Source organism: Antedon mediterranea, chromosome 3, assembly GCF_964355755.1.
Source record: "Antedon mediterranea chromosome 3, ecAntMedi1.1, whole genome shotgun sequence".
Classification (NCBI taxonomy): domain Eukaryota; kingdom Metazoa; phylum Echinodermata; class Crinoidea; order Comatulida; family Antedonidae; genus Antedon; species Antedon mediterranea.
Window position 1 is genome coordinate 23,384,264 of NC_092672.1, and position 21,313 is coordinate 23,405,576.

At 31.3% G+C, this 21,313-nt stretch overlaps 2 protein-coding genes across 2 annotated transcripts in view; both read left to right on the forward strand.

Annotated features, from left to right (window-relative positions):
• LOC140045063 (uncharacterized) overlaps positions 1 to 21,313 on the forward strand; it is a 213,670-nt gene that overhangs the window by 56,782 nt on the left and 135,575 nt on the right. The gene's annotated exons all lie outside the window — the stretch shown is intronic.
• Positions 1 to 21,313, forward strand: part of LOC140044173 (uncharacterized) — a 352,654-nt gene that overhangs the window by 22,629 nt on the left and 308,712 nt on the right. Inside the window, exon 5 of the mRNA XM_072088650.1 lies at positions 9,328 to 9,426. Coding sequence (XP_071944751.1) covers positions 9,328 to 9,426 — 99 coding nt within the window. The remainder of the gene's footprint in view (positions 1 to 9,327; positions 9,427 to 21,313) is intronic.

Sequence of the window (21,313 nt, forward strand, 5' to 3'; positions counted from 1 at the left end):
TGACCTATACCAATTCAAAATTACAATAATTACTACGTTTTGTTTTAAATTTAAAATGTGTTTATCGTACACGACGTGTGAATATGTTTTTGACCCGGGCTTCCTTGTCCTTTGTGACTAATAATAGAGGCATATTTTCGTATTTTAAAATAAATACGCAATAAAATTCATATAAATAAAAATTATATTATATAATATATATTTTATATTATATATTAAAATGTATTTTATCTATTATTAAGTATTTCAAAAAAATAAGCTCAGATGCCGGTGGTGAGTAAAATATGCGCACTAAAAATAACTTTGGAAAACACCCACCCTAGTTTCAAAACACGATCGCATGTCACGAGGTTAAAATAAAAGATGATGAAATTATTTTGTTATCAATCAGGCTTTTTAATTATATTATACTCCCCAAAATTTATTTTCTGCGATTAAAATTATAATTTTAATAAAAATATATTTTCCGTAAAATAATCTAATTAATTTAGTATTAGTATAAGACTAACATCAATTCTTTTCAAAACTACACTGTTTTATTTGACATTGCGTGAACCTGAAAATCGCCAACGAAATGTCAACGATGTTACACCAATACCACACATGGATAAGTAGCCTGCTACCAAGATCGGGCCCAACGCGACAGGCCCCAGTTTTTAGGGCTTTGACTAGTTCACGCACGATTTTACTGATATAGAAAAGATTATTTAAGTTCAGTTTATTAGTGTTAGATTGATTTTTAGGAGTTTAATTGATTATTTTGCGGTTAAGTCTAGGGATGGCCTAAGCCTCTTCCTATTTTATTTATGGGCCTGGCTGTCCATCGTCAGTCCTGATTGTTTTAAACAAACATGGTAACAGACCTACTGTACCTACTGGCCTAGATTTAACAAATCAAAAGACATCTCTTTTTGTTTTACCCTTTCTTTACACCACCAGCACATTTACACATTACTGATATCGTCTATTATATCCTGTATAATGGTTTTCACCCATATGCCTATTGTTCTTCAAACTTCTTTTCATAGCAATTAACAATTGGTCTGTAGTTCATTTCCTTTAATGTTTATTGGATTCTGTTCTTTGTTCATTATATTGTTTATTAAAAAAATTAGCAGGCACAGAATAATAAAAACACATTCAAGCGAAAATTGTAATTTTATCAGGTGCTTAATGAATATTCTGATTAATTTTCAACATGTAAATTGCCCAATTGAAATGCGTTGTTTTGTCAAATAAGTTGACTCCAGTATGTTTCCTTGTACTAATAGGCCTATAATATTTATTTATTTTACTTACTCTGGATGCACCTTCATTCAAGAAGTGTGCCACTGTTTCAAAAGTCTAGCTTCCAAATAATTATTATATTATATGTAAAAAAAGTGGAGTAACGTTTACTTTAGGTAACTAATTATAAAAGGCATTCATTTTAAATGTGTTATAATTATAGCTAATTCTTTATTTTGTTATTTACTTTATTAATATATTAGCTTTTTACTATATTAATATTAGCAAGGAGTTATTTAATTACTTATGTGTACACATTGAGAATACCATAGATATATTATATTGAAAATATCTCTATGAGAATCCCTACCAACTGTACTATCTTCAGACTAGCCAGCAAGTTTGGAATAGCCAACATGCATTTGAGCAGTGGGGTGTGTGTAATAATTAGAATAGCCACAAGGATATCTCAGAAAAATTAGATATTTTATCATAACTTTTGAACTACTGGACAGATTTTTTTGCAAAAAAATCTATAATAATTCTTCAAAAAATGCAAGTCTATAGCAATCAACTTAATAACGAAAAAGTTATTGTGAATATTACTGAAATTGTGTTCAGGCAGAATGAGTTTATATCACACTTCCTGTTCACCAAGATAAATTAATCAGATACGATTTTAATCCTTTTTTTCCACTTTGACTGGTGACTCTACTTGTAATGAATCAGATCACATACATGGTTTCAATCAGCTTTAATAAAAACATCGAATTGGGCTAAAAACGCTGGCGGTGGCAGTTTCTAACTGGAAAAACCTCTGGCAGTCAAAGTGTTAATTGCCAGAAAAACAGTATTTTGCATTGAAATATTTAGTTGATGGAAAATAATGTTAAACTTGGAAATAATTGCGTCAATGGTTTTTATAAATTTTTAAATCTATTTTGTGTAAAGAGATACAGAAAGACCTCCCAAAAAATCTGACCTTGTAAATAGGTCATTTGAGGTCAAAAGGGGTCAGAATGCAAAACAGGACAGGTCCCCAGTTTACTACAACTATTCATGTTTGATCAACATTTACAAGTAGTTCATAACAATTATCAACAATTTTCATATTTTACCTATAGTGTTACCTTAGCAACCATTTCTATGTGTAACTAAGGAAAGTAATTTAAAAAAAACGTAAAAAATGGCGTTTTTATTAATACAAAGAATTGATTGCATTTGTAATTTTTCTCAATTTTACTTCTACTGCATTCCATTAATGACAAACTTGACCTTGTAAATTCATTCATTTTGAGGTCAACATTTTACCATAGTAACTGTTTCTAAAATTTCAAAAAAATAAGGGGTTTTTCATAAATACAAAACATTTTTTCTACATAGTTTTACATTTCTACTTTTTGCCAAATTTACTTTAAATACTGAATCCTAATAATCTCAGAAAGAAAGTCTTGACGAATCTGAATAAAGGTAAAAAAAATGACCTTTAGTGTTATCTTAAACCTGTTTACGTAACAAATGATATTTAAAAAAAAAATTAAATATGGAGTTTCATGAAAAAAAAAATTTACATATTGAGATCAAATGACATCAACATTTTACCTATAGTGTATTGTAGCAACTGTTTCTATACGTAACTAAGTACAATTTTTTTAATATGGGGTTTCATGACTACAAACAATTGATTACATAGCTTTACTACCTTTTCCCAAATTTACTTATCTACTGAATCCCAGAAAATGTCTGACCTTGGGAAAGGGTAATTTGTTGGGTCAAGTTATGTCAAAATGTATTATTTATGTTATCTTAGAACCTGTTTCTATGCGTAACTAAGGATAATTGTTTTTTTAAATACAGTTGAACCTCCCGTAAGTGGCCACCCTCGGGACCTGGAAAAGTGGCCGCTTACGGGCGGTGACCCCTTACGGGAGGTTCTGCCGATAAAGGGCCAAAATCACTTATTATGGCTATATACGCTATTCTTAACGAAACGAGCCTCTCAATTTTCCAGCTAATTGTAGGCCTATTATTATTTATAATCAGGTGGTTTAGTATTTTTTAGCATTTTCAGACAAATTTTAAAAACTTTTATCATATGAAAAATGGTCGGTCAAAATCTGTGTAGTTTTCTCATCTCTTCACAGTAATGTTTTTAAAACCTCTTCAAAATAAAGCTAATATATAAAGAAATACAATAAACATGCACCTCTAATTCATAGATCCATGCAATAAGTATCACATTTTTCGATTGGCCGCATACAAAAAATCTCATTTTTAGTATAAAAAGGTGCCCGCAGCTGCTTACGGTAAGCACCAAATGCACTAATTAGATAGGAAGAACAAACAGGCTTTTCAAAGTGGGTCCGTCAAGGGAGGTGGTCGCTGTAAATAAAATATGGGGTTTTCATGAATAAAAATAATCACAGAAGAAAGTGCTTACGAATATGACCTTGTGAAACGGTAATTTGAAAATGCAAATAAGGCATGCCTGCTAATAATCTACAAATTTAAATTTGTATGAGATAAATATACAAAATTTAAAGAATATCTCATTTTTAGTTACCATAGTAACTGTTGCTATGCATAACTAAGGGAAATTAAATAATTATCAGATAATTATTGATTAATAATTAATACTGAATCCAACCATCACAGTAAAAAAAATATAGAATTTAAAACCAATATTTAATAATAAAGTGTGATATTTTACATGCTGACCTTAAATGAAATGAAATTTCAAATCAGGGCTTCAATATTTGTTATGTAGCATTAACATACCTGAGTATATCATTGACTTTTGATTGGTTCTATTTTGGGGAGGGGAAAGTGGTGGATCCAGGACTTTTAAATAGTTAGGGCGTTGAAGGCGAGGGTCTAAAAACTTAACTTTATGTCCTATCTTTTGCATTGTAATTTTAACTTGGGGTGGGTGGGGGCTTGGAGAAAAGGGGAGGGGGTGGGATGGAGGAGTTTGAATCCGTCTATTCATTGGGGCGATAGTAGCGGCAGTGTGGGTGGTGCTTGAATGCATGCATTTGACACTCTATAGTGGATGATCGACCAAAGTGTTGCAGTTTATCTTTTTGTGGTTATAGTCGGGGTGGGTGGGGGGGGGGGGGAGGGGTGGTAGTCGAAAGTGGTGGTGGATGGGCATGTGGGATCTGCTTAGGTTAGCAAATAAAAGAAGTAAACAAATGAAAGAGGAGCTTCAAAATTAGAGGAGTAATCTGTTGCAAAGATTAAAATTCACAACGATCTTATAATTTATTCAAATTTCCAGAGGATATAACCTATAAAACGACATTAAAACTGGGAATTACAGAATCTATAATTAAAAATTAATTTTTTTCTCACAACACAACTAGAACTATATAAAACATTAAGAATTTTTCTGACCAAATCAAATAATCAAAGAAAATAAAATGTTTTTACTAATATACCATGTTTTTTTTAAATAAAAATGCCTATGTTTCTCGCAACACTGCTTGTAGATTTTAAATTTACCCCAGTATTTTATTTTAGAAATCAATTATTAAATATTAGAACTACCTATTTGTAATAAATCAGCTAAAAAAATACACCACTTTGGGCGTTATGGTGAAGTAAAATTTAGTTGCATTGAACAATTTAAAAAAAGTGAAAAACACCCCTTTTTAAATAAATGGTATCTCCCAAAGAATGAAATAAAAAAAATAAAAAAAATTGAAACAGGTACACAATGCATTGTTATTATGCATACACTAATTATTTTTTATAATTAAATGAACAACACAAAAATATCGTTCATCAAAGTAGTACTAATATCCATTTTAAAAAACCATAAAAATGGACAAAATTTGTCAAAAACACAAATTTGGCCGTTGCCATGGAAATATACGTGTGAAATAAAAAATACTTCATATTTGATTTCTCTCAACACATATATAGCCATGTGCAAAATTTGAAAGAAATCCATTTTTTTGAGTCTGCCACTTTTTTTGATATTTCTTTGATTCTTACAGACAATGGCTCTTAAGGCAGCAAAAAAAAAAGTGATGAACAGGTGGCAAGCATTTCTATCCACATGAGACCCCTTATAAATAACAAAATATAAAAACACAAACATTGGTTTCGATTAAATAAAATAAAAATAAAAATAGCTGAAATGATTCTATTTTCAGTTTCATATACATTGCTGATAGCATACACCTCAATCATCACATTTTTTAAAGTTAAATGGTATTATAGTCAGTATGTTTTTATAAATTGATAACGTTCAATAGAATACTCATAACACATTTCATAGCATAAACTTCTTTTGAATATTTAACTGTATTTTAGTATTATGCAGGTTAGATAACAGCACTAACAATTGTTATCGAACATAATTTAAACCAAATCATACATACAACGATAAGACATTAACCGATTCCGTTTAAAACCAGTTTAAGGTCAACATTTTAAATTTAAATTAATTTATGTTTCTATCCACTCTACCATTTTCATATAAAGATATTGTGGAACCACGTCAGGTCAAGTTCAATATTGAATATCGAAACGTGGCAGGCTGAAGGCGCTTGACCTTTGACAAGATCACCTAAAATTTATAAATTTAAACTTACGATACTTAGTATTATATATTTAGGAATAGCCGCTCCATAATCTCTTTGCTTTTCTTCCTTATATCTATATTTTATTTTTTCAATTTATACTAACAAATATCTTTTTATTAATATTATAATCATGACAATAAATATTTAAAAAATACATATAAAATAATATTTAACGCATAACATAGAGTCTAGGATAATTATTTGATATACAAAATCATTACACCCAACTACTGTCTTTATCTCCTTGTGCGGAACATCATTTGAATAATAGAACAAGTCACACATCTACATATAATTTAACATCGTATACTCTATCCCTACTCCACATCCCTACTCTATCAGACACTATTGCAACATGAAAATAAGTATGATGGTTTATGTGAAATAGTACAACACACACTATTAATTATTCAGCTCTATACTAAATTGATTTTAAATATAATATATAAAAAAGTCCTACATTATCATTCATGCTTATATTAACAAATATTGCCTATTTTTCTCTCTTTCTTTTAAAAATAGATTACTTTTTAAAGGCACATAATTTAACTCATCAGCTTTTGTATTTTTGTTATATGAAAGAACAGATTTCACACAGCAGTTTGAAACGGTGGGCCCATACAAACAATTCAATTGTCCACTTATAAAATGTACCATAACATTAACAAATTGATAAAACCTAACCACTTTTAAATAAAACAACCCAAAACATGGTAGAACACTGGAGGCCTTTTGCCACCCCTCCACCACCAGTTCCTGAGGCCGTTGTTCAAACTTTGTCCCAAACCCCCTTTCCCCCTCCCTATTTTTCAAGGCTGGATCCACCTCTGGGATTTATTAACAATTTTGTTGATATGATCATCCCAACATAAGTCTGATGCTATTTTGACACCAAGTTTTGTTTGCGTTTTCTCAAAGATACAACCATTCATCTGATCAAAATATGTGATGATATGTTTAGAACGTGATATGGAAATAATTTGAAAATTAATTTCCCATGTTACTCCATTGAATAAGAACATCAATGTACATCTGAGGCAAATGACAGAGTCATCAATGTTATTGATTGACTTGTAACATTTTCCTTATTTATAATACGTCATGAACCAATCATGGAAATGAATTTAGACACAAACTACTTGTGGTAGTTATCAACATGTTGACCCTATCAGCTCAAGCTCTGTGTTGTATACACAAGGATGTCACCAGCATGTCATGAGTGGTGGTCAGCGACCCTCCCCACCAAAAAGGGCTTCATAATAAGGTCGAAAAAAATGCATTTCGTAGACAACCCTACAATGTTTTTTGTGAGGTAACAAGTGTGCAAAATTAATGAGTCAATTTTAACTGACGGAGGATCAAGTTGTAAATTACTCTGAAGCATTTATTATTTATTGTAATCGTTTTCTTCGGGGTGTTTTTTATCTACTCGACTGACGGCGAATATATAAATAAATTGAAATTTCCCACGGTAGATACATGATAGCACCACACGGTGAACCACAATGAACTAGTAGTAGTAAATAGGCTTAGGCCAACTTCTAAAACTAAAACGTCCAGTCGAACCAGAAACAATGCCGACAACAAAAGATCGTTAATATTCTAAATATAGTTATCGGAACGTCGATCGCGCACAGACCTAGAAATTTTTTTTTCATATTACGGCAGGCCTGGAAAACGCGACAAAGATCGTTTCCTAGATTTTGTGTCTGATAACAAGACATGAAACGCGATACTCTCTCTCCAAATTAACAGTACCCATACGTATAGCACATGTTTTTTTCACTCAAAATTAATTATCGGGGTTAGCTTCAGAATACTAGGGCCATTTTCTTTACACAGTGACATGTCGTAATAATTGGGCCTAGGCCTATGTTAAATCTTAACATGGAAATATAGATTTTGCATATATTTTTTTATGTTTACGTCGGTGTATTTATAATTCGCTAAGCCAAGGTAGGATTAAATAATTTAGCGTAAGCCTAGGCCGCCAAAACTAGACTCCACTCTGATGTCGATTCGGCGCACCATGTCGTCTTGTCCGGCTAAATTAGGCTAACCACTAAAATGTGTCGTCTCCTACTAGGTCTAGCCTAGGTAGAATTTTTATGCGGCGCCGATTTTAATTAGTGAACAGTACATTGTTAATTTGCATTGTCCATATGCGTTTTCTAAAAAGGCGAAGACAATTTAGTCAGGTTGCTTAGCACTTTTTTTGTACACTTTGTGACAAAAGCACCAAACTTGGCAGAAACCTTCTTTAGGACCTAACAATTCTAGAAGGGGTGCCCAAAAATTCTAACAATTTAATAACGTCATTTTGACCATGCCCTTTTTTAATATATTATGTATAGCTATGTAAAAATATTTAAAAAATATAAATTACATAAATATGTCAAGTTTGGTATCAAATCATAGCTTATGACATGTAAAATACCTCTAACATGAGGAAAATATAGTTTCACAATATGACGTCATAAAAGCCACACCCAATATACTGTATACATAACTTCGTGAAAAAATTAAAGAAATAAATAAATATGGCAAGTTTAGTATCAAATTATAGCTTATTAAATGTAAAATACCACTTACATGAGGAAAATATAATTTCACAATATAATGACGTCATAAAAGCCACACCCATTATATACAACATAACTTTGTGAAAAAATTAAAGAAATAAATAAATATGGCATGTTTGGTATTAAATTATAGCTTATGGCATGTACAATACCACTAACTATGAGAAAAATATAATTTCACAATATAATGACGTTATCAAAGACACAGCCATTATATATTACAAACTTCGTGGGAAAATTTAAGAAATCAAATTAATATGGCATGTTTGGTATTAAATTAAAGCTATGACATGTACAAAACCACGGAACTATACAAAGTATAATTTGAACAATATAATGATGCCATTACTTAAGCCACACCCATTATATAAATATATATAACTTTCAAAATTTTGAACTACTGTAGATCATTATCAAGCTCTGTCTACACTATCCAACTTTATGTGAGAAAAAAATGTGATGTGCACATGGTGATGATGATATTTGGGCATAGAGTACACTTTTTTTGTCAAACTTATGTAGTGATAGTGTAGACATAGCTTAAGATTGACAGAAAGATAAACCGCAACAGGCCTAGAACATGAATTTTAAACTGCCCGGTGATATACTGAAATAAAATTAATTATAAAATGATATAGTTAGTATACTGTAATCTGTTTAATATTTCAGAATATAAGTATACCTTGATCATGAGCATAAGAATTAAAAAAAACAATACATTTTACAATGCTTTGTAGAAATAATAATTTAAAATTGATTGTTGTTTTTAGGAAAATTATTTTCAACATTGAAAAAATATTAATTTATTAATATAAATTAAGGATATTTATAAGATTATTAATATTAGTCATTTTTTGTGTGTTAGATATTAAGGAATATGATGTACATTTTTTGTAACTTTGTTTATTATTTAATATTTTCAATAGGATGGCAGGACAGCCTTAATGTATGCTGCTGATGCAGGTAATACAATCATCTGCCAACTGGTCTTAGATGGAGGAGCTGATGTCAATATGCAGAATAAGGTAAGTCATACACACAGTTTATAACATTAATTTAAACCTTCAGTGAAACAAATCAATAAATTGAAACTATTGTTTTTAGAATTTAGATGACTACCAGTACTATAAGACTTTAGGAAAATCATAGATATTATATAATATCTCTATGGAAAGATTAATTTAGTTGACAATACACTACTGTAGTATCCATGTTCTTATACTATTGTAGTTATATTATAATAATACCAATTCTCGTAACAAACATATTTTAAATATATCTTGTACATTCTTAAAATGAATAGAATAACACAATACTGGTATGTGAGGTCAATATAGAAATGATGAATATTATAAGTTATAAACACATGTGTAATAACTTATTTTCTTCTTTTTTACAAATTATCAAAATATTCTGATTAAATTTGCAATCAAATTTTTTTTATTAAGAAAATGTATACTTCAAGTTACTTGTTTACAACATTAATATGTGTATTCAATAATATACACATTTATTTTCCATAATTCGTTGCCGAATGCTGCTTTAGAAATAAAGTGTGAAATGAATTTTTCACCAAAGTTTTTAAATATTTATGCTATTGATTATTAATTTAACTACTGTACTGTAAATAAAAACTGCTGATAGCATACACCTCAATCATCAAAGTAAAGTTAAATGGTATTATATTCAGTATGTTTTTATAAATTGATAACATTCAATAGAATACTCATAACACTTTTCATAGCATAAATTTCTTTTGAACATTAACTTATTTTAGTATGAGGCAAGTTAGATGATTTGTCAAGTTGTATTTTTAAAAAATAGCACTAATAATAGTTGATATGATAGGAGTTTTAAAAAAAGATTAAGTTGTCTATCATCAACCCTCACCTTAATTCCTTTGCTCTTTATATTTTGAGGATATTTCTAGATTAAAATGATATACCTATCAGTGGGACAGCCAGTCGACAAATCGTGTCAAATTTCGACTCGGAGAGGGCGCCCTACTTTTCTAATTTGGTTCAAAATTGCTAAATTTTAGGGTGTTGGAAAAACACAATATTTGTAAATTTAGCTGATTATCGGAAAAATATTGTTAGTGAAATAAATTCATAAATGGTTTTAATATATTGTCATGTAAAATTAAATGTATTTGAACAAAACGATAATCTGTAATTTAACGGCAAAATCAACCAATGTCTTTTTTCCGAAATTGTACCCTAGAAAATCGTTAAAATAAAATATTTAGAAAAATTGAACAGTCCTGAATTTAAAATCCCTGTTAGAAAAATTAATAATCTACAGTATACGATATTAAGATACAAAATTCGGTGGTTGGGATGCAGCTTCGACTATTCAAACTAAAGGTACCACTATTTGTTCCATCGAAAACTAGCGAAACCGCCATTTTGTAAACACATCGTCATCGTGTTTATGAATTTATTTATAGCGAACGATATACGCGATGTTTATAATTGTCCGCGTATAAGAATCTATATATAAATTTACGTAAGGGCAAAATTCGGTAAATCGCGCCTTACTTCTAGAATTTTCACTCGATGGTATGTAAAGTTGGTTCGTACTTTCGGTACTGATTTTAACCGCCTGATGTAACCCTGTTTACTAATTAAATTGAGTTAGATAATTAGTTATTGACGATTAAAACGAATTTAGGTTCAACGATTTGCCCCAAATAGGGGTGTTTTCCGATCGTGGTATACACTGTCTAATGGATGTCCATCTTGAAAAATACCCGCCAAAAAAAATGCGAGGAGGCTTCGCATTTTTCTATCTCCTCCTACGATAATTGTTTTTAATAGCTGAAAACCGGTTGAACAGCTAGAGTACACCATCATAATGTTGAAGACAGGCCGATTTTCTTTAAAAAATACTATTTTGATAGATTTAATATACGATTATACAAATGTATTGATTTGCGATGAATGGAACATCCCAATCTCTCAGTCTGCCAGAGTTTGGTTTAACACAAGTACTGTAGGTAAATTTATGAGCCCTTGGTTTAACACATACGGTAGGTAAATATATGGGCCCTTTGAGAATAAACTTGCAATACTTTGACAATACTGTAAATACCTATTAACTATTTTTCATTTGAATCGAACATTTCTTACTGTGAATGTTCGTACTGTTAGATGTAATATAAAAATATATACAAATAAACTTTATTACTGAGACTGTGGATAGGCTCTACTGTTAGATATACAAATAAACTTTATACTGACAGTTCCTTCTCAACGTTTGTATTAATTAATAATTACCAAAAATATAAACGTCGTAGTGGTGTATCGTGACATGTACTTTAATATTTCAATCGATTATGACAGTGACAGTTTTAACAAAGTATTAAATCGCAGATGTTTTAGGCCTACTGTATTTAGAGGTATATTATTTATAGGCCTATAAAACATGAACAAAATATTTCGTTACTCAGTGGATAAAGAATATATTTAAAAATTGTTACTCTTTGTACCTATCCGCTTTCCCATCCCTCAACCCTAATGTTACATAGCGAGGAGGCTTCGCATTTTCCTATCTCCTCCTACGATAATTGTTTTTAATAGCTGAAAACCGGTTGAACAGCTAGAGTACACCATCATAATGTTGAAGACAGGCCGATTTTCTTTAAAAAATACTATTTTGATAGATTGCTAGAGTACACCATCATAATGTTGAAGACAGGCCGATTTTCTTTAAAAAATACTATTTTGATAGATTTAATATACGATTATACAAATGTATTGATTTGCGATGAATGGAACATCCCAATCTCTCAGTCTGCCAGAGTTTGGTTTAACACAAGTACTGTAGGTAAATTTATGAGCCCTTGGTTTAACACATACGGTAGGTAAATATATGGGCCCTTTGAGAATAAACTTGCAATAGGTTCGGAAAATGTTAAAAACCAATTTCTATTATTTGAATCGGTAAACAGTTTCCATTTATTATACATTGATAATGAAACATGAAATATTCCTATTTATGTCCCTCGAGGTTCATTACAATTTATATTTAGTAGTCCCACGGACTTCATCTTAGCCACTCCCCCGAGTGCTAAGGCCAAATTTATGATACCCTACTTTCTATGTAAGTTTAGTTACAGTTAGTTTTTGACGATAATACAACGAATTTAGGTTACACCCTTCGGCCGCGAAAACGTTTCTGTACAAATATGATACCGATTGGCTTTATTTCATTCAACAGCGACCATAATCTCGCCAATTACAGGATAGATAAACTATTTTATTATTGATGTGCTTATAAATTAAGACTCATGTAAACAGCTTGATTACATCATTTTACAGACAAACGAAACTTTTTTTAAAACATACTGTTTCAATAACTGAGTATAATACTGTATACGTTTTCATAAGTAAGTGCATATACATTTTCGTGTTTTCATTGACGAGATTGTAATAGTAACTTCAGTAACTATTACAGTACTTATTTATTATACGACACAAGACAATTGTATCTGACAGGTACGTACATTATTCTAAAAAATAAGTCTAGATAGATCCCTTAGGCGTCATAAATCACAGGCCAACAAATCAGTACTCATGACAGAAATTCGACCCAGTTTGGTTCACACAAATGTTTACAGGAATTTCAACACCACAACCGATGATTTGCCCTAAATATTTAGGTAGACTACAGTTTAATTTTTCACTGAATAGGAGCTTGAATTTCCGATTTCCATTTCGCAGAATGTCTAGGTCTATTTATTTAGTTTGGTTCTTATAATATATAAATACAATCAACTTTATTACTGCGGTTCCATCACCCCCACCACGTGCCGCCCAATTCCCGTACATACATTTCCATTTCTCCCTAATTTCTTTAATCCACATAAATTAATTGTCCTTTATGGAATCCAGTATTGGTTTTGTTGTCTCTATTTCTGAATACCCCAATTAGGGGGACACTTCCGTTTTTGTTTAGTGTCCCAAAAAAGTCCCCGTCCGTGGATTCTACTGTATTCGAGAACCATCTGTGAGCACCCCTAGATGGTACGCGAGCGAAGCGAGCGTGCCATCTAGTTCATATAAATAATACATTCCAATACAACGTATATTATTACTTGTTTATTTATCACAGTATACATTTTAGTTGAGGAATATTTTCATAACTATTATAATAGCTTTTATACGAGTCCGAGGCCTAGCCCTATTAGCGAGCGATTGTTCCAGGGGCGGAAAGTCACTTAGTGACGTTGTGATCGGGCGCGTAGGGCCTAGCTAATATTAAAAATATTACCTGAAATAAGCGGCTAACAAGAACTGTTATATACTTGCTTACAATTGTTTTGTTATTGATGAACAAACAAGCAATTAGATTGAATAACAAATTATTTATTCATTTTTTTTGGGTAAAAACATGTACAAACTAGTAGTAGTAGTACTGTATAATATAAATTAATAGTAATATTAAACTAATACAGTATAAATAATAAAATATAAAATAGGCCTAACATACAATAAATATTCAATTTTTAAGGTCTATCACATGACAATAACATAATTTACAGAGTATAGTGTAGTAGGTTTGCATTCAACATAAATATTTATTTGTAATTCAGCATTTTGTTTTAAATAATTAAATTATAGTTTGGGTATGACAATGTCGGTAGGTACCGGTGTCATCTTTTTATCCACTTCACTCTCAGTTTGAAGTCACAAAGACAGAGAACTCTGCATCATCAACAATTCCTGAAAGTGTCAGAAAAAATAATAAATATTATTTTAAAAAAAAATGTTAATGTCTGGTTGTATATATAATTATAATATTATTATGATGACATAAAAGTAAGGCAAATAGAAGCTGTATTTTATTAATTAAATTACAGTATTTACTATTATTATTTATATAATCTAGGCCTACTAGTAGCCTAGCTAGGCATCTATTGAGCCTAATAAATCAAATAATAAATGAAAAATAAAATAATAATATTAGTAGGCCTACTGATTGAAAAAAAAGGATTTTTTGGGGCGGGGGATCAGATCACCAGGCTAGGCCGGCCAGGACCAATGATACTCGTAATCAGTACAACTTAACGACTATCGGATCAGCATCAACACAGTACAACACACGTCTCGCTATATCGCCTATACTGACACACGTGTCTCGCGTTGCCGAAACCACGCTCACAGCTAGAAAATGTACCTACCTTTCGAGGCCTGAGAATACACCAATAAATTTTGAACAGGATAGAAATATATCATACTCGATTAAACTAATATTATTCTTGATAAAACAATTGATTATAATTTGTTTAATTTGTTGGGATGCACCTCCGACTATTCAGAAAATGGACAATAATCCGGACAATGATACACAAACTCGTGGTAGTTACTTTAACCGTTCTTTATTCTTCGGTAAAGTCTGAAACACAAATAAACTCAGTGAAAACACGCACAAGGCAGCACAGCTGCATGTGCAAACAACCCCAAAATACAGCGTAGCAGATACATACAGTCAAACTACTACACGAGGGCTAGTCAGGCTTATGGCCAATTAGCCGATCGAAACACTTAACTAAATAGCCTAACTAATAATTTTAATATTCAAAGTCAAGAACATTAACACAACTTAAATGTTATAAAACGTACGTAGTACTCCCACGTATCACTGTCGGAAATAAGATAAATACAGTATCTACTATTAGATAATAAGCGTGATCTTGCTGACAATTCTGTTTTCCACCAAAACAAATCTTTACGCCACCAACGTCAAAGTTCGAAATCCGAAACAGACAACAAAACAGTAGTCAAATCGTACCACATTTATAAATTTCACGAGTCCCGACTTCAGTCGCCGAATGTATTGTATTAGCTTCGGTTTCTTTGAAGGAAACCGATTGGTTATTCAATTATACTTATTAGGAAATGCTTTTACCATAATAGGTAATGTTGGGCGGTTCTTAAATATTCATGAGAGCTTAAAATAAAACAGCACTTATTTGCTAGGCGACGAAAAATCATGGTTTCAGTTTTCAACGATAGGTGGCGCTTCAAAATCGTCAATGCAGAAGTAAGTCGATTTTACACGATTTAACGGTCAAAACGCGAAGTGGCTTTCCCACTGCTATGCTGAAAAGTTGTAAGGATTACTTTTGGTAGAAGGGCTGTTCTTACCTAAAATTAGAGCAAATACATAAGCCCATAACACCATAATAATATTATGACAAAATATATATTACATATACACACACATATATTATACAAAATTTTATATTTTTTGTGGTATATTGTTCTGTATAATATTGAATATCCTAAGTTGTTTAAATTTAACCAATGGCAGCATATCATAGTTAAAATTATTTGAGTTGCTCTTACAGCCTTGTGTTAAATGTTAGTTGGAACCATTGTTATAATTTTAAATCTTTTGGTTTAGGAACCAAATTCAAGCCTATTAAATTCCATTGATTTGCTACTCATATATTTTTGTCATTTTTTGGTTAAATTTAGCTATTTTAGGGCTTTCAACAATCTACAACATTTACATTTTTATTGACTAATTAAAATACAATATCTAGCTATTTGTTGGTTTTCAACAATCTACAACATTCTTTTTTTATGGGCTAATTAAAATAATACAGTATCTATCTATTATTTGGATTTTCAACATATACAGTATTCTAGCTAATTTTGGGTTATTTAAAACTAATTGTAAATTGCTAAAAGGCCACATAACAAACAAAACTTGTTTAACATCCCCTGCCCTCCTAGATGTTTGGCTTTCTTTCCTCTGGTGTAATTTTTGTTGTGTTTAACAGTTTATGAGAAAAAATTGCTTTACTTGAAACAGTATTGTGGTTATAATCAAGAAATTGCAAATGAAAAGGCAATTAAATTAGTTCAACAATACATTGATAAAGATGCACACAAGTATAGCTAACAATTCTTGCGTAAGCTACATTTAAATTTCTAATTTTTTAAAATAAATTTGAGATTTTTTTTTTCACACTTAATGTAAATTAATTCAAATAACCCACAAAATTTTAGATGATACAATCTGTTTCATATTTCAGAATTTAAATATACCTTATGTTTTGGTGCACAAAATGCCATAAGTAAGAAGCAATTTTTTTATTAACGGATAGAAGCATAATGTATATTTTAAAATGTAAAACAAATCGGAATAGTTCACACAAAACAACAAATTGTACATGCTTTATAAAACAATATTTAAAAATGTATTGTTTCGAAAATTAACTGAGGACATTGTTGTGGGAAAATAGGACAAGTAGATCAAAATGCAAGATAAACATTTATTATTCAATAAGGATGTTGTATCAAAAACAATAAGATATTTAATCATTTTATTTTATTACGTATTAACATGTTGTACTGTATGTTTTGTAATATTCTTAATGTTTAATATATTCAATAGAATGGTCATACAGCATAAAAAGGCCAATTTACACAGACGAGCGGTAACGGTAAGCGGTAAAGTTGATCGGAAAACGCAAAAATAGAATCTATGTTATTTCTTATGACCATTTACACAGAACGCGGAGCGGACGAGCGGTTGACCGGAAATCCGCTCAGGATCGAAACAGATTCGATTTTGTGAAAATACCGCGCGGTAATTATGGATTCTGGCCAACCAACGACATGATTGAAATGACGTCATCTATCAACAAATTTTGTTTGCGTCCGTCGAGTGAAAGACGACAATAAATACGAGTGCCGTAGTAGGCCTAGCCTATAGTTTCTTCTTCTTTTTATTCAGAAATACAAACACCTACGACGTGACTAATGTTCGTATAAGGATAGTGAAAAGAAAATATACATTTTAGTACGTTATTAGGCAACAATTCCCTCTAAAACTTAGGCCTGTGTGTGCTAGGCCTACTGACAGTCAGTCACATCCAGGCCAGCAGTGACTGTAACATGCATTAACCTCGAGGCCTATACCATACTCCATGGGCCTACACGCACCTACTTTCCACCACTCTGTTCGCGAACTCCGCGCGCTGTGTAAATGGAAAAAACCACGCGGTTTTTCGCTTACAATTACCGCTTACCGTTACCGCTCGTCTGTGTAAATTGGCCTTTACATGTTGCTGCTCAAGTGGGCAGTACTGAAAACTGCAATCAGATATGCCTGCATGGCGCAAAATGTTCAAAATAAGTCATACATTCATTATTATTCATTATATGTTAATCTGAAATTTCACTCTTCATTTTACTTATAATTGAATAGTAATACATTCTTAAAATGTTTAAAAAAAAACCAGAATTGATCATTAAATGTGTAATAATATGCCAAAATAGTATGAATAATTTTATTCTGAAATAATTATGAACAACACTTGTTATTTGTATAAAATAAAATTCTCAAAATCATCTATTAAAACTTGTAATCAACTGTTTGTATTAGCAAATGTACTTCACGTTTGTGCAGGCATGATCTTATATACACATAAAACACAATATTTTTGATGTGAGTAAAAGATTTCATCATTCAATGCTAAAATGAGAACTTGAATTGTACAACACAGTTTTTAAATGTTTGTTATTTTATTTCATTTCATTTATTCATTCGACCAATAAACAGATACAGAACAGAAAAAAGCACATGGTCAGGGGCAAGTAAAGCAAAACAATTACTATAACCGCCCTGGCTTTAAACACGATGTAGCTCTCGTTCTGCGAAGCCTAGCAACTAACAAAAAACAGTGACGTAAAGCTTGAAAATCCCCTTTTAGAATATGGCATCATCTTTTGTGCCTTCTATTTGCATAAGCGATGTTTAGTTAGTAATACGCAGGGTGGTTTTGGGCGCTTTAGGTGCTAAAGGGGTAAAGAGCAATAGACATACTGTAAATTAAAACAACAAAATACAAAAAATATTGCACCAAGTAAAACATTTGTACAATCTTACTAAAAAGTCTCTTAGTATAAGGGACCTATACATAAATATACAAAATTAAATAATTAAAAGATTAATAATCGGTTATTGAAAATTTAACTACTTTAATATAATAGAAGTTGCCTTAACATAGTAGCACAAATTAAATTGTAAATTTTGATTAAAATCTTTATTAACTCAAGATCCTGTATATTTATATTTAAAGCATAACGGAACAAAATTTCATTTTTTTTAAAAGAGCAAAATATACATAAATTGGCATTTCTCAACATTGAGACAATTGAGAATAGAGTTGTAGCTTGATGATTAAGACGGTCGGCTAGCAATCTAAGGGTCCTGTGTTACATGTTTTTAAGAATAAAAACTTATTTCATTGTATCCTACAACTTTTTTAAACATTGATGCTTTCAATTAAATTTAAAACAATTATTGGATGGATATTGTAATTGAAGACTATCTAAGTTGTAATCCGGCAGATGCGGACATTCAGGCGACTTAACTTAAAAAGTTAATTGAATGATGAAGGCTTGTCATAAACAGTAGAATTGAAGCAATTTTATGATACATTACAGAAGGATAATCACTAGGTTTATTTTGACATTTCATCTGACTCCAAAATCTTATTTGTACAGTAGGCCTTGTATTTTTAGCTAAAGAATATATTTACGCTGACAGTAAAGTATCTCGAGCAAACTTTAAATTATTTTTTGTCATTTCTTAAAATATAAAAACAAAAAAACAGGCCAATGTTATTAAATTATAAAAAACCTGTTATTGTAAGTTAATTTATACTAGAGTGTAGGCTACATAAGCAAAGCAGGCCTACCCTATAAAAATGAATAAATAATATATTAAGATTTAATGACATTTTTTGACAAAATGGGTTTTATTACATGATATACCAAAATATGAGCCCATATTATTAACATGATAATATTATGAACAATTTCAAATTTTTTGGTGGTTGTTGTGCTTTGTATAGCAAATTTTGAAATGTCTTAAAGTATCACCTATAACAAGTGTTATAACGTTCGTAAAAGCCAGTTACTTATTCGTCGTAGAGGGCGTAGATGCAAACAAGTTTGCTGAACTGGGGTGGCAAATGGTAAAGTAGGTCATGGGTGATCGATTCATACTAAATAAAAAAAAAAAAATTAAGTATGTCAAGTGTTATAACGTTCGTAAAAGCCAGTTACTTATAGAGGACGTAGATGCAAAAAAGTTTGCGGAACTGGGGTGGCAAATCGTAAAGTAGGTCAAGGGTGATTGATTTATACCAACATTTTTGAAAAAATTAAGTAGGTCAAGTGTTATAACGTACGTAAAGCCAGTTTCTTATTCACCGTAGAGGGCGTAGATGCAAAAAAGTTCGCGGAACTAGGGTGGCAAATGGTAAAGTAGGTCAAGGGATACCAAAATATGTTGAAAATATTAAGTAGGTCAAGTGTTATAACGTTCATAAAAGCTAGTTACTTATTCGCCGTAGAGGGCGTAAATGCATAAAATGTTATTGAACTTTGACCGGAAGAAGTAGAGGAGGTCAAGGCTAAGATGTTGATGCAATAACCACTCAATTAGATAGTTATTACATAAAATCTGTTTTTAAAAATATTTGTGACTGTCCCTTTAATTCAATTTGAATAAGGAACTAGGAACTAGTAACCAACTTCACAGACATAGCATTCGACAGCTTGTAAAAAAATTTGTCAAAAACACATTTTTCGCACAAACTTGCTGTTTTAACATAGCTTAATAGATAAAGGGGAATCAAACGGTGCCCCAGCTCAAAAGGCGCTAGCTATCAGTCTTCTGGTTTAGGAAGAGTCAGAGTAACACATTTTAAGTTTTGTAATATAGATTGGTTTGCTACTCATCATTATAGTCATTGTTGGTCAATATTTGCCTACTTTTGGGTTATTTAAAATTTGTTATTTATTTTGTCTTTTAAATTTAAATTGTCTTTAAATAAAAGTTAAATTGTGCGTAGTGCTGCCAATTTGAAAGGTATTCAAATCAATTCTAAGACTGGAAATCTGTTTGGATATCATAGATGAAATACCCCTTGTAGCATTTCAAAGATATCATTTTTGATAAATGAATTTGACAATTATTGAAACCATTAGAGATCAGATGGTCATCAAACTTATATAAATAAAAAATGGAAAAACCAATACAATAGATCTTTAGTCTGCTTTATGGCATATTTAACTGTCTGCTGACTGCATATTTAAGCATTGATGATTGTTAGAATTCAAATTATTAATGGTGGGCTTATACTTAACATAGGTCTACTTTACTGTGAAAACAGGATGCTGGTCAACTCATCACTAAAATACTTTGATAACAAATAGTGTATCAAGACTTAAATATTATGAAGAGGGAAGCTTGAATGCCACTATTATTCCAAAATAGGGATAGGCTGCTGTGTAGTGTTTATATGACATGTTCAGTTTTTAAATTCACTAGTAAATAATAAACCTTCTTAGTTTCTGTCTAATATCATTACTGCTAATGCAGCATATTAAAGTTTAAATTTCTAAATTAGATAGTCTATTACGTGCCTGCTTACCTGGATAAACCCGACAATAGCCCTTTTCCACGAAGTGCGAAACAAATACGAAAAGAAGAATTCTACCCGAATTCACCTCATAAAGAATGGTACATTCCGCTCTAGCGCCCTCTCGTGGGACCACTCCCACGTGTTACCGTCATCATTTCTTTTCGTACTGTCACGAAGACAAGTCACGAAGTTTGAGCGTTGCAATACGTCACAAACGAGGGAGAAATACCAACCTTATCTAACCTTGAGCTAGCCGAGGCTAAGTTGATCTTTTGATATACTATTTATATCTATTAGAATACATTGGTTATTGATACGTTGGAAACCGTTGCCCTGTTTTGTTAATCTAACAGGGCAAAAATACTGTTAGACTAGAGAACTAGTTGTTGGATACGTTGCAAATTTTTTCACATACCGGGACTGTTCACCGGCATAGTGTAGCGAGTCATAGAATCAGT